The sequence below is a fragment of the Jaculus jaculus genome, chromosome 1 (assembly GCF_020740685.1).
Source record: "Jaculus jaculus isolate mJacJac1 chromosome 1, mJacJac1.mat.Y.cur, whole genome shotgun sequence".
NCBI lineage: Eukaryota > Metazoa > Chordata > Mammalia > Rodentia > Dipodidae > Jaculus > Jaculus jaculus.
In genome coordinates this window covers 162,792,169-162,814,833 of record NC_059102.1, presented here as the reverse complement: position 1 = coordinate 162,814,833, position 22,665 = coordinate 162,792,169, and the positions used below count along the sequence as shown (strand labels likewise).

Sequence of the window (22,665 nt, the reverse complement as noted above, 5' to 3'; positions counted from 1 at the left end):
GAGTGAGACCCTGCCTCAAAAATACAAAACAGAGCCGAGCGTGGTGGCACACACCTTTAATCCCAGCACTTGGGAGGCAGAGGTAGGAGGATTGCCATGAGTTCGAGGCCACCCTGAGGCTACATTGTGAATTCCAGATTAGCCTGAGCTAGAGTGAGACCCTACCTTGAACAACCAAAAAGAAAAAAAAAAGAAGAAGATTCTGATTTTCTGTTGAGTAGGCATGGTGAACAGTCACTAGAGTGACAAATCACCAACTATTTTTCTTTGAGGTAGGATCTTACACTAGCCCAGACTGACTTGAAATTCACTATGGAGTCTCAGGGTAGCCTTGAACTCATCATGGTGATCCTCCTACCTCTGCCACCCAAGTGCTGGGATTAAAGGTGTGAGCCATCATGCCTAGCCTAACTTTTTTTTTTTTTCTTTTTATGAAAGAGAGAGAATTGGTATGCCAGGGCCTCCGCCACTGAAATTGAACTACAATTCATGCACCACCTTGGGCATCTGGCTGACATGGGATCTGGAGAATCGAACATGGGTCCTTAGCCTTCGTAGGCAAGCACCTTAACTGCTAGGGCATCTCCCCAGTCCACCATTCTTTGACCACATGTCAAAAGTCCCTGTGTCTGATCCTGGGCAGGTCACAGTGGTTGAACCAGAGAAGGAAAGTGCTTCAAGTGAGAGCTCCTGGGTGGTTTCAGACATGCTCCCACAGCAATACTGTACCTGTTTGGTTTATAGTAGACCTCTCTGCCAAGAACAGCTAGGGGAACCAAGGTTTCTTCCCTCTTGTGTGACTGGGGAGAACAAACAATTGTCCCAAGCTTTCTTCATGTTGTAAGCCCCAGAGATTCTCCTCTGTCTACATCACAAGAAACATCTGTTGTTGCCATGCATGGTGGCGCATGCCTTTAATCCCAGCAGAAGTGGTTAGATTGCCAAGAGTTCGAGGCCACCCTGAGACTACATGGCAAATTCCAGGTCAGCCTGGAAACCCTACCTCAAAACAACAAAAACAAACAAAAGAAAAGAGAAAGAAACATCTGCTGTCATCTCTGCCTCTACTGTTACTGCATGGTCTTGCCTTCTCTTTGGTCAGCTGGGAAGTACATACAGGGTTCCCACCATGAATGGGGGAAGGATACAGTGGCACAGGGAAGCCTAGCATGTTTCCCATCCCTCTTATGGTTGATATCCAGAAATCATGGCCCAGTACTTAGCTGTCTGAGAAGTCTTTGGTTTGATCTTCAAAATGGTAGGGTGGAGCTGAGGAGGTGGCACAGCGTTTAAAGGCATTAGCTTACAAAACCTGCAGGCCCAGTTTGATTCCCCCTGTACCCACATAATGCCAGGTGCACAAATTGGCACATATATCTGGAGTTTGTTTGCAAGGGCAAGAGGCCCTGGTGTGCTGGGATTAAAGTCGTGTGCCACTACACTTGGCAAGAATGGTAGGGCAGCCAGCTATGGTGGTTCACACCTTTACTCCCAATACTCAGTAGGCTAAGGTAGGATGATCACTGAGTTCAAGGCCAGCCTAGGCTACAAGTAAATTCCAGGTGGGCTATAGTGAGACATTGCCTCAAAAGTAACTTAAGGAGCTGAGTATGGTAGCACATGCCTTTAATCCCAGCACTGGGGAGCCTGAGGTAGGAGGACCATGGTGAGTTCAAGGCCACCTTGAGACTACATAGTGAATTCCAGGTCAGCCTGGACTAGAGCAAGACAATACCTTGAAAAACTTTTGGAAAGGGCTGGAGAGATGGCTTAGCAGTTAAGTGCTTGAAGTCTAAGTACCCCAAGGCTCAATTCCTCAGTACCCACACAAGCCAGATATAGAAGGTAGCTCATGGAGCTGGAGCTGGAGTTCATTTGCAGTGGCTGGAAGCCATGGTGCGCTCATTCCCTCTGCCCCCTTCCCCCTTTTGCTCTCAAGTAAATAAAGGGCTAGTACTTGCCTACAAAGCCAAAGGACCTAGGTTCAATTCCCCAGGACCCATATGCAAGGTGGCACATGTGTCTGACATTCATTTGCAGCAGCCAGAGGTCCATTTCCTTTTTTTTTTTTTTTTTTTCCGAGGTAGGGTCTCATGCTAGCCCAGGCTGACCTGGAATTCTCTATGGAGTCTCAGGGTGGCCTTGAACTCACAGTGATCCTCCTACCTCTGCCTCCCAGTGCTGGGATTAAAGGCATGCGCCACCACACCCGGCCCCCCCTTTTTTAAATATGTATTTTATTTATTTATTTGAGAGAGAGAGCAAATGGGCACACCAGGGCCTCCAGCTACTGCAGACAAACTCCAGATGCATGTGCCCCCTTGTGCATCTGGCTTACATGGATCCTTTGGCTTTGCAGAAAAACACCTTAACTGCTAAGCCATGTCTCCAGCCCCATTTCTCTTTCTATCTGCTTCTCTCTCTGTGCTTCTTTCTCTCTGTCTCAAATAAATAAAAATAATATATTTATATATATATATATATATGATGCAAGAGCAGCCTCGGGACCTAAGCAATGTGTCTGGATCTGCTTAGGAAGGTATCTGTGGCTTCACTTATATCAACCTCTATCCTTTAAAATATTTTATTTATTTATTTTGGTTTTTCAAGGTAGGGTTTCACTCTAGCTCAGACTGACCTGGAATTTACTATGTAGTCTCAGGGTGGCCTCAAACTCACAGCCATACACCTACCTCTGCCTCCTGAGTGCTGGGATTAAAGGTGTGTACCACCACGCCTGGGTATTTTGTTTATTTATTTACTTATTTTCTTATTTGAGAAAAAGAGGCAGAATGAGTATGGGTGCACTAGGGCTTCCTGCCCTTGCAGTTGAACTCCAGATGCATGCATCCTTTAGTACATCTGGCTTTATGTAGGAACTGAGGAATCTAACCCAGGCCGTTAGGTTTTGCAAACAAGCACCTTTAACTACTGAGCCATCTCTCCATCCTACCCTGTGTCCTTTAATTGAGTTAGTGTTGTATGAATGGAGAGAAGGTAAGCACTCCCCCTGACAAGGATAGAAGAGGCCCTTGGGCCTTACAACCCACATGCAGTTAAGGCATTGCCACCTATTTTAATGGAATTAGTTTTCAATTCCAAGGCACTGGGGACTCTTCACAACCTCATTTGTCCAGATTTTGTAGGTCTCACTTCTCAAGCTGTCCTCCAACTTGTGGCACCCCTGCCTTAGCCTCCCAATTTTTTAAATTAATTAATTGGGTTTTTTTTGTTTTGTTTTTCAAGGTAGAGTCTCACTCTATTCTATGACCTCTGGGATTCACTATGTAGTCTCAGGCTGGCCTTGAACTCATGGCAATCCTCCTACCTCTGCCTCCTGAGTGCTGGGATTAAAGATGTGCGCCAACATACCCAACTCCCTTCTCTTTTTCTGCCAAGCAATAGTTCTCCCTGCCCCCAGTGGAATGCCACAAAGAGCAAGGAATGGTGCGTCACATCAAGCTGGGCCACATCAAGCTGGATGTGTGTGGTCAGGACCTTTCCCTCGTAGTGCCCTGAGGGTGGTATCTGGTGAGAGTGGAGTGCCATTCCAAATCTCCCCCAGAGGAGTGTCTACTGTGTGAAGGAAATTCACACCTTGAAGCCTTGGCCCAACTTTTCTGACTCACTCACTTTCTCCTGCCTGTGTTTTGGTGAAACAGCTCCGGCTCCCACCTTGTCTTTGTCCCATCCCTGAGGGACGTGCACCATGAGCCTGTGTATCCACAGCCCCCTTTCAGCTACTCCGAGCTGTCTCGAGAGGACAAAAAGGTACAACTGCCCTTTCTGCCTAGCGGGTGGCTAAAATGTGGCAAGGCACAGGCAGCTTGACCCAGCCCCATTTGAGGGCAGAAAGGTCTTCCCAGGCATACAAAGCCTGGCTAAACTGTTTGCAGCAGGTAGAAATGGCGGCTAGTTTGCTACAGGTGGGTTGGTCCCTTTTAGTGATCCGCCACCTTTCATGGGAGGGAAGATTCCAGTTATTCTATGTAAATGTTCACGTCGCCCGTTCTTGTTTTAGCGGGTGCAGTTTGTGTCGGAGCCCTGCAGCCTCTCCGTAAATGGAGTGATCTTTGGTTTGACATCTACAGACCTGCTATTCCACATGGGAGTCGAGGAGATCAACAGGTAAAAAGCATATTCCACACCAGCAAGCAGGACAGCTGGTTCCCTGCATCCTGGCTCTGTCATCACAAAGACAGCACAAGGCTGCCTCGCGGTGTCTGGACTAGGGTGTCCTGAGAGCCACACTTAACGCCAGGAACGTTGGCCCTATGAGTCTCTGCATCCTGGGGAGCAGTCAGCTGCATTTGTTCACATCTTGATGTAGTGTCTGGGACCCTGATGAGCCGCATCTGGTCAGTCTTTTTCCTCAACATCTAGGCACCGACATGTGTTTTCCTGTCTGCTCCATTTCTTCACCTTCCCAATTTGTGGCCTGAGCAAGTGGGTGTTCCTCTTTGTAGAGGGTGAACCCGGGATTTACCAGAACAGTGAATGTGTGGTCTGCAGAGAATCAGTCTCGGCCACATCTGGTGTTTAGGTTAGTTGGTTCTTCTGCCCTCCTGGAAAGGAAGGGGCTGAGCTAGTCAGGAGTTCAGTGAGACGGGAGTGTGCTTTTGGCTAAGGTTTGAGACGTGGGGTCAGCCAGCTGAGTGTCACCTCATGATGGTGCAGAGATTGTATCCTCTTACATAAAAGGATGCTGGCCTTCTTTGATCCTGATTTCCCCGACTCTTCTTTTTCCCTCCCAGCCCCACTGCTTGGGGAAAGCCCCAGCTGCTTATGGTAGGTCCCAGAGCTTTCCTCCCATAACTTTGTCCCTGCCATTTAGCTTCTCTTTTATTATTTTATTTATTTAGTTAGTTATTAGAGACAGACAGAGAGAGAGATTGTGAGAATGGGCTCACCAGGGTCACTAACCACTACAAACGAACTACAGATGCATACGCCATCATGTGCATCTGGCTTATGGAGAATCGAAATGGGGTCCTCAGGCTTCGTAGGCATGCTGCTGTCCTGGAATTCACTATGCAATATCAGGTGGCCTTGAACTCATGGCGATCCTCCTACCTATGCCTCTGAGTGCTGGGATTAAAGGCATGCACCACCACACCTGGCCCTAGCTTCTCTTTAATTGACTAAATCTTTGGTCCCTCCCTGCAGAAGAACAGGCTGAGAAACAAGGTTCTGTTTCCCGTTTCTTTTATTTCTTTATTTTATTTTATTTTATTTTTGTTTTTTGAAATAGGGTCTCACCATAGCTCAGGCTGACCTAGAATTCACTCTGTAGTCTCAGGATGGCCTTGAATTCATGGCGATCCTCCTATCTCTGCCTCTGAAGTGTTGGGATTAAAGGTGTGCATCACCACACCCGGCTTCTTTATTTATTTACTTATTTTGAGGTAAGGTCTCACTGTAGCCCAGGCTGACCTAGAACTCACACTACAGTACCAGGATGGCCTTGAACTGACAGTGATCCTCTGACCTCTGCCTCCTGCGTGCTGGGTTTAAAGGTGTGCACCACCATGCCTGGCCATTTTTATTATTTGAGAGAGAGAGAGAGTATTGAACATTCCAGGCCCTCTTGCCACTGAAAATGAACTCCAAACACATGTGCCACTTTGTGTATCTAGGCTTTATGTGAATACTATGGAATCAAACCCAAGCCAGCAAGCTTTGTAAGCAAGTGCTAAAGGCTGTCTCCCATTTCTTGCTGTTCTTTTCCCAGTTCTTCGGGGACTTCAGACAGATTCAGCCGAATACTGAGGCACATCCTGACCCAGAGGAGGTGAGCTTGCTTGTTAAAGAGTTTTCGTATACTTGACTGTCATAATCTCCACTAAGCCACTACCCTATGGAGACAAAGCTGGGTTCCATCCCCTCAGACAGAGAAGGAAAAGACAGTCCCTGAACACAAACAGCATGGAAGCCAGTGGCTGGAGCCTTTCTAGGACAGGAGTCCCTGATTTGGCTCCTACTGACTCCTTCTCTCATCTCTGCAGCTACTACCCACTGTACCCACCCCACGAGGACATGGCCATAGACTATGAGAACTTCTATGCTTATGCACAGTTACTGGTCACCCCTGATGTCTTCATAGTCCCGTCAGAGCTAAGGTACTTTGTAAAGGTAGGTTTCTTTTTTTTTTTTTTTTTTTTTTTCCAGAAACACTTAGAGCTAATCTAGGACTTTCCTTCTGTGTCATCTGGGATACTGATGAGAACAGTATCCCCTTGACCTAGTACCAGGCCCTGATTGCTTTGGGGGAAGTGATGGGATATACACCAAATATGTGGGTAAGGCTGAACGTGGTGACGCACACTTTTAATCCCAGCACTTGGGAGGCAGAGGGAGGAGGATTGCCATGAGTTCAAGGCCACCCTGAGACTACATAGTGAATTCCAGGTCAGCCTGAGCTAGAGTGAGACCCTACCTCGAAAAAACAAACCAGAAAAAAAAAAAAAAATGTGGGTAAACACAGGTCAAGTAGCAGCGCCCTAAAGCAGTAGCACTCACCAGGCCCCGACTGTTAGGGTGACCTGGGACATTTCACATGTGCCTTGGCCTGCCCTCCCCTAAACTCGGGTCTGACTTCCCCACAGACTCAGCCAAGAATACTTCGAAGAAGCTCCTAGGCACCTCAAGGCCCGCCTTAGGAGCACCTTGCAGGAAGTCCATACACACATATAACTCCCCCCAGCTAGAGCTAGTCTAATCTAATCTCAGGTTTTTTTGTTTTCTTGGCAGGGAGAGGTGTTTTTTTTTTTTGGTGGGGGGGCTGTCAAGGTAGAGTCTTGCTCTAGCCCAGGGTGACCAGAAATTCACTGTGTAGTTTCAGGGAAGCCATGAACTCACCACAATCTTACCTCTGCCTCCCTAGTTCTGAGATTAGAGGTGTGCGTCACTATGCCCAGCTTTTTTTTTTTTTTTTTTTTATGAGAGAATTGGCATGCCAGGGCCTCCAGCCACTGTAATCGAACTCCAGACATGTGCGTCACCTTGTGCATCTGGTTTACGTGGGATCTGGAGAGTCGAACATGGGGTCTTAGGCTTCACAGGCAAGCACCTTAACTGCTAAGCCATCTCTCCAGCCCAGAAGGGGTGCTTTTTGAAACAGGCTGGCCTGAAACTCACAATCCTCCTGCCTCAACTTCCTGAGTGCTGGAAATACAGGTGTGTGCCATCATGCTCAGTTCTAAGTTATTATTATTATTTTATTTATTTATTTATTTATTTGCAAGCAGAGAGAAGTAGAAGAAAGAGAAATTGGGCATATCAGGGCTTCCAGATGCGTGTGCCAGTCTGTGCATCTGGCTTTATGTGGCTACTGGAGAACTGAATTCAAACTCAGGTCATTAGGCATTGCAGGCAACTGCTTGCCCACTGAGCCATCTCTTCAGCCCACCCACCCCCATTTTGTTTTTGTTTTTCGTTTTTGTTTTGTTTTTTGAGGTAGGACCTCACACTACCTCAGGCTGACCTGAAATTCGCTATGTAGTCTCAGGGTAGCCTCGAACTCATGGCAATCCTCCTTCCTCTGCCTCCCAAGTGCTGGGATTAAAGGCATGCACCACCACACCTGGTTATTATTAGTTTTATTTACAGAGAAAGAGAGTGAGTGGGTGTGCCAGGGCCTCTTGGCACTTCAAACTCCAGATGCATGTGCCATTTTGTGCATCTGGATTTACAAGGGTACTGGGGAATTGAACCTGGGCTGTCAGGCTTTGTAAGCAAGTGTCTTTAAGTACTAAGCCAACACTCTAGCCCCTATTTTTTTAAAAAAATATTTTATTTATTTCCAAGGGGAGAGAGAGAATGAATATGGGTGCACCAGGGCCTGTAGCCACTGCAGATGGATTCTAGCTACATGTGTCACTTTTGTGCATCTGGATTTTACATGGGCACTGGGGAATCAAACCCAGGTTGCTAGGACTTGGCAGGCAAGCATCTTTAACCACTGAGTCATCTTTATAGCACCCTAATTTTTTTTTCATGTGAAAAAACAAAGAACAGCTGGATCTAGTTTGTCCCCAAGTATGAAAGCTTGTCCTCCTGCCAAGTCACCTCATTTTTTATTCTGTCCCAGAAACTCAGAATTCAGAATTTTCCAGGAAGAAAGTTAACAAATATGCATGTGTTCAGTTGCTTTTGTTTTTGTTTTATAAAGTCTGCTGTTAGCCAGGCATAGTGTTACACACCTTTAATCCCAGCACTCAGGAGGAGGCAGAGGTAGGAGGATCTCCATGAGTTCAAGCCACCCTGAGACTACGTAGTAAATTCCAGGTCCGCCTGGGCTGGTAAGACTCTACCCTGGGGGAACGGGGGAGCCAGGCATGGTGGCACATGCCTTTAATACCAGCACTCAGGATACAGAGGTTGGAGGATCGCTGTGAGTTCGAGGCCACCCTGAAGACTACATGGTGAATTCCAGGTCAGCCTGAGCTAGAGCAAGACCTTGCCTTGGAAAAAAAAAAAAAAAAAAAAGTCTGCTATGAGCATCTGACGATCCCTATATTGTTATATCAGACCTCAAACCCAGAAAAGGACCTCCAAACCCATTTTGCTCCTCTCTTTCTCAGGACATCTTTGGCTGTGTCTGCATGAATCCAGGGCGACTCACCAAAGGTCAGGTGGGCGGCACCTTTGGCCGCCTCTACCTCAAGAGGCAGCCCAGGGCTGTGGGTGGCCAGGAGAGACGGAGCCTGAGTGTTGCTGCTCAGGTGGTCAGGATTTGAGTCTTCACTGTGCCCACCCAGCTGTGCAGCTCTCCCAGCCACCAAGAGCCCATGCATAGCTTCGGTGAGTCCGAACTGTTGGGGACACACGGGAAAGGAGCTGCCATCAGGGAGTGCTGAGGGAGGGGGACTGATATTGAAGGACACTGCGGCTAGGCCCGAGGCGGGGTCACACTTCTCTCCAGAAGGAAGCTCTTGCCGCAGAAGGGATATGACCTATCCAGAACCAAACTGGCTATGGAGGCTGCCTGTTCAGAAAAAGCAGGAAAACTTTTGTGATTTTCTATACGAATCATACACAACTTTTGGACAAGTAAAGAAAAATTCTGAGTGTAAGTTTGAGATAAATCTTTCTTTCACTTTTTCTCTGGGTAGTGGCCAAAGAATGTTGCCTGCTTGACCTATGTCCATGGAAGGCAGAGTGCTGGTCACATTGGGGTTCTGTCCAACCCCTTGGAACTCTCCCAGCCCCACCCTGCATCCTCCCAGGGCCCCGAGGCTGCAGTGCTGAGGGATGCTGGGCTCTGGCTGCAGAGCATCTGGCATCCTGCCCGGCCCTCTCTGTGCAGTCTCTCATTTGTGTGTTGTGGTCCTAGCCTGACCTCTTCATCTGGAGGAGGGAGCCTCTCTGAGCAATTCCAAAACTGGAGTCCCTGTGGCAGCCACTCTGCCAAGTCCTGCAGTAGTTTGGGCTTGCCTCTAGCCCAGAGCTCTCAGATAAGGTCAGGTCTTCTGGTGCCCAACATATCCAGGCATCTGGTGAAAGGATGTTGAGGTTTAAGCTTGGCAAGGGTTTCTGTCCCAAGCTGGTAGCCTCACATGCTAGGGACAAGGTAGAAAAACCCCAGCTGTCAGGTCCTAGGAAGTGTGTGAAGAGCCTGTGGCTTGACTCAAACAGGTGAACCAACAGCTCCAGCCCTTGCTCCCCACCTCCTCTCTGGTGGCAGATGGCATCAGACCCTTGGTCCAACAGGAAGTGCTACTTTCATCATTCATGCAGGTCTCTGAGAGAATCACAAATGAGCCCCAGCTTGGGAGGCTGATTACCTTCCTCCCTCGGCTCTTGCACACAAAGCACTCAGTGGCCCAGAACTGCTTCTAGCCCATTTTGCAAGGTGACTTGACAGCCTCCAAAGTGGCATGTGTAACTCCTTTCCCACAAGCTGAAAGAGCCCAGGTCAAGAGCATTTGTGTTTCTACCAAGTCATATTTTATCAGCCAGCAGCCTGCTCCTCCCTGCCTGAAAAACCTCTGCCTGGGAAGATGAAACCACCAGGCATCCCGCCACAACGCAGGGCTCGAGCTGCAGCCTGCCACCCTTCTTGAGGAAGACCAGACTTCTGAGTATCTGTGGCACTTGGCAGTTGTCATATTGCTTCCAAAGAAGCCTTGTGGGGAATGATAATGTCTTGGTCCTTCAAAAGAGACATGGCCCCCTTTTCTTTCCAGACTCAGAGTCCTGGGTGGGTTTGGGGGCCTCACAAGGGGGTTGTGAGTACAAGGGAGGGTCCAGAAGACAATGGAAAGACCTTCTGGTGCCTGGGCATGAATGAGATCCTAGAGCTGTTGCTTGGATACAGGTCACGTGACCACTAGAAGTGATCAGGGGCCAGGGGTGGCCAAGTGAGCATTAAAGAGTCAAAAAGGGAACTGGGCATGGTGGTGCACACCTTTAATCCCAGCACTAAGGAGGCAGAGATAGGAGGATCGCCATGAGTTTGAGGCCACCCTGAGACTACATAGTGAATTCCAGGTTGGCCTGAGCTAGACTGAGACCCTACCTCAGAAAACCAAAAAGAAAAAAGATTCAAAAAGTACTACCTACATAAGACCATCATAATATGATATCAAAATAAAAGTGAGACAATTCGAGATTGAGAGTGTAGATTTGTAAAGGGGAAAATTGGGGGGGAGAACTATCATTATTGTCTATAATTATAGAAATTATCCCCTAAAAAGTTAAAAAAAAAAAAAAAACTCAAAAAGAAGACAGGCCGGGTGTGGTAGCACATGCCTTTAATCCCGGCACTGGAGAGGCACAGTTAGGATTGTCGTGACTTTGAGGCCAGCCTGCAACTACCTAGTGAATTCCAGGTCAGCCTGAGCTAGAGGGAGATCCTACCTCTAACCCCCCAACACCCAAAAAAAAAAAAAAGACAAGATGTAATCCCAGAAAGCAGACAGGTCTGACATATGCCTTTGCCACAGAAGGTCCTTTTTGCCCTTGTCAGGAAGTTAGTGCGGAGCAACTGCTGCCTGACTTGCCTAGAGCCACTTTAGCTGTGACACCAGTTTCCTTCATCACCAGAGCTCACTCCTCACTTGCCTGTATGGATGGAGCTCATGATCTGGGAAGGAGCATTGGTGTTGATGGTGAGGCTTCATAAGCCCTTTGGTGGCTTCTTCCCTGTGTCCTTGACACAGGAGCCCAAGATCAAGGTAGGTGGCTGTGAAAAACCTAAGTATATGGTGAATTCCAGGTCAGCCGGACTAGAGTGAGACCCTACCTTTAAAAAAAAAAAAAAAAGGAGCTGGGCGTGGTGGCGCACGCCTTTAATCCCAGCCCTCGGGAGGCAAAGGTAGGAGGATCTCTGTGAGTTCAAGGCCACCCTGAGACTACAGAGTTAATTCCAGGTCAGCCTGAACCAGAATGAGACCCTACCTTGAAAAAGCAAAAAAAAAAAAAAGAATCCAACTTCTGATAACCAAAAAAATTAACGGTTTTGGGCTGGAGAGATGGCTTAACGGTTAAGCGCTTGCCTGTGAAGCCTAAGGACCCTGGTTTGAGGCTCGATTCCCCAGGACCCATGTTAGCCAGGTGCACAAGGGGACGCATGCGTCTGGAGTTCATTTGCAGTGGCTGGAAGCCCTGGCACGCCCATTCTCTCTCGCTCTCTGACCCTCTCTCGCTCTCTCTTTCACTCTCAAATAAATAAATAAACAAAAAAAATTTAAAAATAACGGTTTTATTTATCTACAATTGTTATAAAATTAAGCATAGGGCTGGAGGGATTTCTTAGTGGTTAAGGTGTTTGTCTGCAAAGCCAAAGGACCCCAGGTTCAATTCCCCAGGACCTACATTAGCTAGAGGCACAAGGTGGTGCATGCGTCTGGAGTTCATTTGCAGTGGCTGGAGTGCCCTTTCTCTCTGTCAAATGAATAGATAAATAAAAGTAAAATATTTTTAAGTTAAAATATTTAAAAAACCACAAAACACCAAAGTCTCACCTCTTACCCAGGGCCTCTTCCAGAGAGAGCCTGAGCTTGTGTCACCTTCTCTCTCTCTCTCTCTCTTTGTATTTTTTGGTGGGAGGGTGCTATTTAAGTTTTTTTAAAGCTGGGCATGGTGGCTCATGCCTTTAATATCAGCACAGGAGGCAGAGGTGGGATTGCTGAGAGTTCAAGGCCACCCTAAGACTACAGTGAATTCCAGGTCAGCCTGGGCTACAGTGAGACCCTACCTCGAAAAATAACAAAAATTGTTAACTGAAGATACAGCATAAACTGTCTATTTTTTGTTTTGTTTTGAGATAGGATCTTACTGTATGCCCCAAAGTTAGCATGGAACTCAACTATGTTTCTAGGCTGTCTTCAAACTCAGCCTTCCAAGTGCTAGAATTGACAGATAATAGCTATCATGACTGGCTTCTTTTGGATTTGTTTGTTCGTTTTGGTTTGGTTTTGGTTTTTCAAGGTAAGGTTTCACACTAGTCCAGGCTGACCTGGAACTCACTATGTAGCCTCAGGGTAACCTTGAACTCACGGTGATCCTTCTATCTTTGCCTCCCAAGTGCTGGGATTAAAGGCATGTGCCATCACCCCTGGCCTCTTTTGGATTTTTGAAATAAGACTTTCCTATATAGCTCAGGCTGGCCTCAAACTTGAGACTGTACTAGCTTTGATTAGTCAGGCTTGATGGCACATGCCTGTAATCTTAGCAACTGGGAAGCAGAGGCAGGAGGATCAGGGGTTCAAGGACAGCCTGAGCTACAGAGTGAGTTCCATGTAAGCATGGGCTACATGAGACCCTACCTAGTAAAAAACAAGTACTAGGAGCCGGGTGTGGTGGCGATGCAGGCCTTTAATCCCAGTGCTTGGGAGGCAGAGGTAGGAGGATGGCTGTGGGAGGACAGCCTGGGACTGCATAGTCAGCCTGGGGTGGCGGGGGGATTGCTAAGTGGTTAAAGTGCTTACCTGCAAAGCCTAATGACCCTGGTTCAATTTCCCAGTGCCCACATAAAACCAGATGCCCAAAGTGTCACATGTGTCTGGAGTTCATTCTCTGTGGCTGATGGCCCTGATGTACCAGTCCTCTCTCTGCATCTCTCCTTGCAAATAAATAAAATAGAAAGGGCTGGAGAATTGGACTAATGGTTAAGGCATTTGCCTATGAAGCCTAAACACCCAGGTTCAATTCCCCAATACTCACTTAAGCCACATGCACATGGTGGTTCATACATCTGGAGTTCATTTGCAGTGGCTGAATGCCCTGGCATGCTCATTCTTTTCTATCTGCCTTTCTCTCAATGGATAAATAAAACAAGCACTAAGATTAAGGCATGTGCCATCACACACAGCTAATTTCTCCACACTTCAGTATTTTTTAGTACAGTTACAATATTGTATGGATCACTACATAATTACAATATTTTCACCACTCCAAAAAAAAAAAAACAACTCCATACCCTTTAGCCATCACTCCTTCCCCTGGACAAGCTCCTCACAACTACAGAGTTACTTGTTCTGGTCATGTTGTATTGGTGGACTCATTCAGCATGGTCATTCCTGTCTGCTTTCTTTACTAGCAACAGTGTCTATCTGTGCTTTGTTCCTTTTGATGACCAAATGCTCCTCCACTGTGTGACTCTACCATACTCCACCCATCCATTCCTTGAAGTGGCATTGGGGGTTTGTTGACTATTGTGAACAATGAGCCTTGTATGTGGTTTTATGTGTCAACATCTGTTCCCAGAGCCTGGTGAGTTGGTTCAGTGGATAAAGTTCTTTCTGCATAAGCATGAGGGCCTGGATTCCAATCTCAGGGACCCATATAAAAGCTGGGTTTACAAGCATGATGGCTCACTCCTTTAATCCCAACACTCAGAAGGCAGAGGTAGGAGGACTGCCAAGAGTTCAAGGCCACTCTGAGACTACAGAGTGAATTCCAGGTCAGCCTAGGCTAGAATGAGAACCTACCTTGAAGAAAAGGTGGGGGAGACCCTGTGTGATGGTTTAAATACAAAATTGTCCCCTATGGCCTCCTGTGTTTTGGATGTTTGGACCCCTGCTCTTGGCAATTTGGAAACATTGTGGGGCTTTTTGGAGGTGTAGTCTTGCTGGAGGAAGTGTGTTGCTGGGGCCAACTTTGGAGTAATATAGCCCAGCTCCAAGACTACAAAGGCTACTTTTCCTGCTAACGTGGAGGTGTGACCCAGGCTTCCTGCTCAGGCCTCTCATGCTTTCCTCACCATGATGAAACTTCCCCTTGACACTATAGCTACAATAAACCCTTTCCTTCCATAAGCTGCTTCTGGTCCGGTGTTTTGTCTCATCAACGAGAAAGTAGCTACACCCTATCTCACAAGATGAGATGGAATCCAGGAGTGGTGGCTCACACCTTTAAAATCAGCACTCGGGAGGATGAGGTAGGAGGATCAATATGAGTTTAGGCTGGGCTACAGAGTGAGTTCTAGGTGAGCTTGGGCTAGAGTGAGACCTTGTCTCAAGAAAATAAAAATAGCTGATAGCTGGAAGAAACCATTCTGCATGTAGTTCAATGGGAGAAAGAGATACCACCAGTGAAGATACTCAACAGTGGACACTGCAAGCCTTATAATTGGCCAGCCAGCCTAAATGAGCCAACAGGTGCAATAGTGGCACGTCTGTCATGGTGGAAACCAACTGCCCTCCAATTGGATTGGAGGCCCGCTCCATGGGGGGGAAGCACATCCCTGTACTGAAAATTTAAAACAGGTAGTTATGAGCCCTAGGGGTATAACATCTGCTGATGTCTGGGAAAATGTATATACTATGCTTATCAAACTGCCCAGTAAGCACTTCTCTTAATATTTATACCCTTATATTAATGCTATTCTCACTTTGGGTAAAGAATCTTCTCTTTTCAGATGGCAGTGACTTTGGGATGACTCAAAAGGTATCATAGTGCTGGAAAGAAGTGACTGGAGTACTGAGTAACATCTCGATCACACCTTCTAAAGCTCAGGGTCTAATGTGGAAAAGGTAGCAGAAAGAATGTAAGAGCCAAAGGAAGGGTAGTACTCCTTACAACGTGCTCCCTCCAGACATAAAATGGCCTGGATATCCATGACCTCATAGTGCCTGACACCACCTACACAAGACCATCATAAGAAGAGGAAAAGATCATGACATCAAAATCAAAGAGACTGATTGAGATGGGGAGGGGATATGATAGAGAATGGAATTTCAAAGGGGAAAGTGTTGGGGGGAGGGTATTACCATGGGATACTTTTTATGTCATGGAAAATGTTAATAAAAATTGAGAAAAAATATATAATTAAAGTTAGAAAAGAAAAGAGATGGCTTAGTGGCTAAGGTGTTTGCCTGCAAATCCAAAAGACCTCGGTTCAATTCCCCAGGACCCACATAAGCCAGAGGCACAAGGTGGTGCATGCTTCTGGAATTTGTTTGCAGCAGCTGGAGGCCCTGTTGTGACCATTCTCTCACTCTCTCAAATATGTAAGATAAAAATAAACCGGGTGTGGTGGTGCACACTTTTAATCCCAGCACTCGGGAGGCAGAGATGGGAGGATCTCCATGAGTTCCAGGCCACCCTGAGACTACATAATGAATTCCAGGTCAGTCTGGGTGAGAGTGAAACCCTACCTCCAAAATACATAAATAAAATAAAAATAAGGTGGAGAACAATTGAGTAAGAGACTCAACATATGCACATACAAATATGCAATACATGCAAAAATTTTAAAATTTGAGCTGGAGAGATGATGTCTCAGGAGTTAAAAGTACTTATGCAAGTCTGAAGGCCTCAGGAGACCTGATAGACTGCTTGAATTTGAACCCCAGGACACACACAAATTGGCAAGGCCACGCATGTCTGTAACCCCAGTCCCTCATGTAATCCAGGGGAGCAGACCTGAGCATTACCTGGGCTCACAAACAAGAAGAGGCAGAGGAGCAATGGAGCAGGACACCCAACTTCTGTTCCAACCACTGCAGACAAGTGCATCCCTCAACAGGCAAAAGCATGGGGTATTGCAAGGGTGCATACACGTGCATACAACACACACATGCACATGCAATAAACAAAAACTAAATTAGGGGGCTGGAGGGATGGCTTAGCAGATAAGGTACTTGCCTGCAAAGCTAAAAAAGATCCAGGTTTGATTCCCCAGGACCCACGTAAGCCAGATGCACAAGGTGGCGCATGCTTCTGGAGTTCATTTGCAGCAGCTGAATGCTCTGGCATGCCCAATTTCTCCCTCTCTCTCTCAAATAAAATAAAAAGTAAATTAAAATTTAAAAACTAGTGAGGCAAGGCCCTGGGGAAATGGCTTAGCAGTTATGGTGATTGCCTGTGAAGCCTAAGGACACAGGTTCGATTCCCTAGGACCTATGTAAGCCAGATGCACAAGGGGGTACATGTGTCTGAAGTTCGTATGCAGTGGCAAGAGGCCCTGGCATGCCCATTCTCTGTCTCTTTCTCTTTCATAAATAAATAAAATATTTAAAAAAAAAAACAAGGTGTAATGCAGAAGAGGTGGTGGAAAGAATGTAAGAGCCAAAGGAAGGGTAGGACTCCTTACAACGTGCTCCCTCCAGACATAAAATGGTCTGGATATCCATGACCTCACAGTGCCTGACACTACCTACACAAGACCATCATAAGAAGAGGAAAAGATCATGACATCAAAATAAAAGAGAGACTGATTGAGATGGGGAGGGGATATGATAGAGAATGGGATTTCAAAGGGGCAAGTGGAGGGGGAGGGAGGGTATTACCATGGGATAATGTTTATAATCATGGAAGATGTTAATAAAAATTGAGAGAAAAAAAAAAAACAGGGAGGCAGATTGCACAGTGACTAAAGTACTCACATCTCAAGTTGGAGTATCTGAGTTCTACCTCAACACCACATCAAAAGCCAGAAGCCATGGCAAGCTTATATGATAAGAGTACGCACCCCACCTAGGACGGATGGGAGAATGTCTGGGGAACGCATGAACTCAGGAAAGAATGGCAGAATGAGGGCTGGAGAGATGGCTTAGCGGTTAAGTGCTTGCCTGTGAAGCCTAAGGACCCCGGTTCGAGGCTCGGTTCCCCAGGTCCCACGTTAGCCAGATGCACAAGGGGGCGCACGCGTCTGGAGTTCGTTTGCAGAGGCTGGAAGCCCTGGCGCGCCCATTCTCTCTCTCTCCCTCTCTATCTGTCTTTCTGTGTCTGTCGCTCTCAAACAAATTAATTAATTAATTAATTTAAAAAAAATATATATATATATATATAAAAAGAATGGCAGAATGAGAATCCACAGTGAAAACCCCTGCCTCAGATGAGGTAGTCAAGAGAGCAGAAAGTTGTCCTCTGACCTCCACACCCACCATGGCATGTGGGTGCTGCACTCGCACATGAACATATACATGCACAAAATAAATTATTTTAAAAGATTGCAGCCAGGCATGGTGGTGCACACCTTTAATCCTAGCACTCGGGAGGCAGAGGTAGGAGGGTTGCCATGAGTTCAAGGCCCGCCGAGACTACAGAGTTAATTCCAGATCAGCTCTGAGCTAAAACAAGACCCTACCTCAAAAAACAAAAGTGGGGGGGAGTACTGGAGAGATGGCTTAGTGGTTAAGACACTTGCCTGCAAAGCCAAAGGATCCAGGTTCAATTCCCCAGGACCCATGTAAGCCAGATGCACAAGGTGGTGCATGTGTTTGGAGTTCATTTGCAGCACCTAGAGGCCCTAGTGCACCCATTCTCTCTCTCTCTCAAATAAATTAAATAAGGTGGGTTTTTTCCTTTTTTTTTTTTTTTTTTTTTTTTTTTTTTTTTTGAGGTAGGGTCTCACTCTGGTCCAGGCTGACCTGGAATTAACTCTGTAGTCTCAGGATGGCCTTGAATTCATGGCGGTCCTCCTACCTCTGCCTCCCGAGTGCTGGGATTAAAGGCATGCACCACCACGCCTGGATATTAAATAGATCAAATTTTTAAAAAAGAGGTCTGGAGAGATGGCTTAGCGGTTAAGTGCTTGCCTGTGAAGCCTAAGGACCCCAGTTTGAGGCTCGGTTCCCCAGGTCCCATGTTAGCCAGATGCACAAGGGGGCGCACGCATCTGGAGTTCATTTGCAGAGGCTGGAAGCCCTGGCGCGCCCATTCTCTCTCTCCCTCTATCTGTCTTTCTCTCTGTGTCTGTCGCTCTCAAATAAATAAATAAATAAAAATTTAAAAAGAAAAGAAAAAAAAAAAGAGCCAGGCATGGTGGCACACACCTTTAATCCCAGCACTTGGGAGGCAGAGGTAGGAGGATCGCCTATAAAGCCTAAAGACAAGAATTCAATTTCCCAGGACCCCACATAAAGCCAGATGCACAGAGTAGCACACGTATCTGGAGTTCATTTGCAGTGTCTGGAGGCGCTGGTTTGCCCAGTCTCTCTGTCTCTCCCTGCTTGCAAATAAATTAATTTTAAAAAAAGTTTTAATGCTTTTTGAGTATATTCCTGGAAATGGGGAGGAATAATTTAGATCTACAGAGGAAAAGAAGAGGAGGGAGAAGGAAACAGGAGAAAGGGAAAGAGGAAGAAGTGTGCCTGGAGTGGTGTCTGGGAGCCTGGTGATGGGCTCTAGAATGATTTGGAGAGGCCCAGGCCAGGTGTCTGGCATCTGAGCTTCTGAATAAAGGAGGGTCATGTAAAGCAAAATGAAGGTGGGTGCAGCTGAAGACCAAGAGACTAGGATCAATCACACTGGAGCCTGGTGTGCTGGCTCACACTGTAACACCAGTTCTCAGGAGGCTGAGGCTAGATGATCACCTGGAGGCCAGTCTAGGTTACAAAGAGACCCTCACTCAAACAAAACACAAACTATCAGGGGACAAAGCCACCCAGTGTCTACATTACTGTGGAAACAGCACCCTACTTGCCCTTTGAGGGTAACCACCTTTCTTCTGCACTCTTCCCTTGCCTACACCAGATGGCACATTGTTTCACCTAGTTTCAGTGACTTGTCAAGGAAGGGTGTGAGCTAAGTGATCCCAAACACGATGACTCCAGGGCACCTGCTTGAGCTGTTCAGAAACAGCTGTGAGGCCAGAAGTAGTTCAAGATCAAAGCCCCTGACCTCTAAAGCACCAGTTAGAGTGTCTTCTCATGAGACAGGGGAATGAAGAGGGGTACAGTTAGGGTGACTGGACCCTTGAAGGTTAAAAAAAAAAAAGAAAAGAAAAGACAGGAAAGTTTGCACTTGCTAGAAATTAAAGATGATCTGACTTCTTATCTTTTGCCTAGTTCCCCAGACCTGTTTCTCCACAAACAACCAGGACCTCTCCAGGGAAGGAGGGCTTTCATAGGATTTCAACATTGTGCTTAGTCAAGTTCAAGCCCCTGAACTTGGTGTTAGGGCTAACCTCTTCCTAAGACAGCCTCTGGCCCCAATCAACCAGCTGTCCCTCTGGTTCACCTGAGCCCAAGACAGCCCACCACTATAACGTTATAAATACCTTTGCAAGGGGAGAGCAGGCTCTCGGGCCACTTGGGAACTTCCAACAGTGGGTGAGTTTTTCCCCTCTGCTGGTCCTGGGCTGGCTTGGCCCGGGCTCAGCCAGGAGGGCCCTCTAGTCCTTACTTTCCACATGGGCTCCTTTGCCCACCCCAGCTCCCCACATGACAGGAATTCCTTGAACTTTTTTTTTTTATTCCAAGATACTTTATTTTCAAAATGGGTCATAACACTAAGCTTTGGGCCCATTCTGCCATTGTACAGGCTACAAATGCTTGCTCAGCTGAGCAGCTGAGGGGCACACTTTAGTATGCTTGAAAAGTGAATAAAAATCCATATAAAACAAATATTCACATAGTTTCCATAGGAACACAGATAAGTGTGACCCCATTGCCTAGCCTTCCATACTGCTGCATCTGTGCCAGCCCTACCCTTACAAAGACATGTCAAAACTAGCAGTCATTAAGGTAAGTGGACCCCCCCAAGCCCCTTAATTCAAGCTACACTCGCAGTTAAGAGCTACGAGAATGGTATCCACACATTGATACTAGTGGAAGCACAGGCTGCCGGGTGACGGTCCATCCCACTCTCCTGAGCACAAGCCATGGGCAGAGTGCCGACGTCCTGCTCCTCCACTGCAGGCGGGAAGCCGTGCTTCTGCACTTGCTTCATGAGTTGCCACATTGGTCGCTGAACTTTCTTTTCTCTCTTTTCTTTCCAGTTTTCCCAGGCCCTCCATGTGGGATCTGTAGCCACATGGATCTCTTTCCTTGGCTCTGTACTTCCCTCAATATATACAATAATTTAATAATAAGTTAAATAATAAAGAAATAGCTGTGAGGGTAGAGCTGCTGCAGCCACTTTACTGCTGCGAGAGGATACCCATTCCCAGTGTGGGCTAAATTGTGGATATGGCTCAGAAGTAGAGAGCTTGCCTAGCCTCCAGCTCTAGGCTGCAATGCACGGTACTGAAGAAAATACATAACTTAAAACCAGGTGTGAACCAAACCACATAGGACCAGGACATGGAGGAAAGGGTCAGGGTCTGACCTCCACTGAAGTTAACCTCCTCCACCTCCCAAGAGTCCACAACACCCTTAATCTGTCTTATTTTTAAGGTAAAGTCTCACTCTAACCCAGGCTGACCTAGAATTCACTATGTAGTCTCTGGGTGGCCTCGAACTCACAGTGATCCTCCTACCTTTGCCTCCCGAGTAATGGGATTAAAAGCATGGGCCGCCGTGTGTGTGTGTGTGTGTGCGTGTGTGTGTGTGTGTGTGTGTGTGCACGTGCGCGCGTGTATGCAGCAGGGTCTATTGCCAGTGCAAATGCTTGTCCAGTTTTACATGGGCAGCTGGGAAATTGAACCTGGGCTGTTAGATTTTGCAAATAAACATCTTTAACTTCTGAGCCATATCCCTAGTTCCCTCCCAGTTTTCTTTTCTTTTCATTTTTAGTAGGGTCTTGCTGTAGCCCAGGGTGACCTAGAATTCCTTAGTTCTTTAATTCCTTAGACTAGAATTCCTAGTCTCGTGGTGGTCTCAAACTCACAGTGATCCTCCTACCTCTACCTCCTGAGTGCTGGCATAAAGGTGTGCCCAGCTTCTTTTTTCTTTTTCTATTTATTATTTATTTATTTATGAGCGAGAGAGATTGGCACACCAGGGCCTCCAGCCACTGCAATCAAACCCCAGGTGTATGTGTCACCTTGTGCATCTGGCTTATGTGGGTTCTGGGGAGTTGAACCTGGGTCCTTAGGCTTCAGAGGCATGTACCTTAACTGCTAAGCCATCTCTTCATCCCTCCTTTGTTTGTTTTTTTTGGAGACTGAGTCTTATATCCCAGGGCCTCCACATCTTCCAGCCAAGGATGATGGTGTGATTCTCCTGCCTCTACCTCCTGAGTGTTGGAAACGACAGTGCACACCTTCCCCAGTTTATATGGTGCTAGAGATACAGCTTCAAGTATGATAGGCAGCACTCAACTAACTGACCTATCTCCCCAGCCCCATGAATTGAATTTTCTGTTATTTGAAACCTAAATGAACTGTGTGCACGGTGGCATATGCCTTTAATCCCAGCACTGGGGAGGCAATAGCAGTAGGATCACTGTAAATTTGAGGCCAGCTTGGTGCTATAGAGTGAGTTCCATGTCAGCTTTGGCTACAGTGAGACCCTACTTTGCAAAAAGAAAAAGAAATCGAACCAGGTGTGGTGGCACATGCCTTTAATCCCAGCACTCGGAAGGCAGAGGTAGGACAATCACTGTGAGTTCGAGGCCACCCTGAGACTACATAGTCCAGGTCATCCTGAGCCAGAGTGAGATACTGCCTAAAACAAAAAAAAAAAGAAAGAAAGAGAAAGAAATGAAACCTAAATGATGAAAGTCTGAAGTAGGGAGGCAGGATCAAGGTGACAGCTAGAATAGGTCAGATAGGATGGAGAGTGAAAGAACTTTCTGAGGATCTATGTGTGGGCTGTGATGCAGGAGATCATCAAATCCTGCAGGCAGGCTCTGAGAGATGCCAAGTCCCCGCTGTAAGCAAGCCTGGGGCTAGGCTCTAGAGGCAAACCTCTGTCTTTGCACCTTGCCATGCTGCCATTCTCAGATGCCCCACTAGGAGGGACTCAGGAGGAGCCCAGGGTATCGGCCCCAGGCCTGTGAACCATAGAACAATGGGAAGGAGGGGACCTGGTGTGTCGGAGCTGTGAGACTTAGGCCTGGAGAGGATGACATGGGTTGCTAAACTCCAAAGCTGTGTGTGCGCTGAGTGGCTGGCTGAGAGCGCTAGCAGTCAAATGCAGCCATGGAGCGGACTTTGGGCATTTACTCTTTTTTTTTTTTTTTGAGGTAGGGTTTCGCGCTAGCCCAAGCAGACCTGGAATTCACTATGTAGTCTCAAGGTGGCCTCGAATTTACAGCAATCCTCTGCCTCCCATGTACTGGGATTAAAGGTGTGTGCCACCATACCCAGCTGGACATTCAAAAGCCTGTCAAAGCGGGCAGGGAAGGGGAAATGGTGGCGATGAGGATTCAAAGTTCTGACTGGGAGAAGCAAGGACATCCAAGGTGGGCTCAAGTCAGCTGTGTTCAGGCCCCTGTCACCTGCCCTCGGTCATCCTGGATTTTCTGTGTGCAGTCACCACTAGAAATGCCCAGGGGCCTAGGTTAGGCTACCCTTAGACCAGGCTGAGATTTAGGCATTCCAAGTTCCTC

The 22,665-nt window shown here is 47.0% G+C and overlaps 1 protein-coding gene and 1 non-coding gene across 3 annotated transcripts in view; both read left to right on the top strand.

Annotated features, from left to right (window-relative positions):
• Pola2 (DNA polymerase alpha 2, accessory subunit) overlaps positions 1 to 9,074 on the top strand; it is a 42,888-nt gene extending 33,814 nt beyond the window's left edge. For both annotated transcript variants that reach the window (XM_045141486.1, XM_004656660.3), the window contains 5 exons: positions 3,663 to 3,771; positions 4,022 to 4,128; positions 5,732 to 5,791; positions 6,006 to 6,132; positions 8,583 to 9,074. In XM_045141486.1, coding sequence (XP_044997421.1) covers positions 3,663 to 3,771; positions 4,022 to 4,128; positions 5,732 to 5,791; positions 6,006 to 6,132; positions 8,583 to 8,738 — 559 coding nt within the window. In that variant the 3' untranslated portion in view covers positions 8,739 to 9,074. The remainder of the gene's footprint in view (positions 1 to 3,662; positions 3,772 to 4,021; positions 4,129 to 5,731; positions 5,792 to 6,005; positions 6,133 to 8,582) is intronic.
• On the top strand, positions 2,976 to 3,097 carry LOC123457935. Its single transcript, XR_006635286.1, has one exon. It is a non-coding gene; the product is annotated as a U6atac minor spliceosomal RNA (small nuclear RNA).
• Positions 9,075 to 22,665: the final 13,591 nt, after the last annotated feature.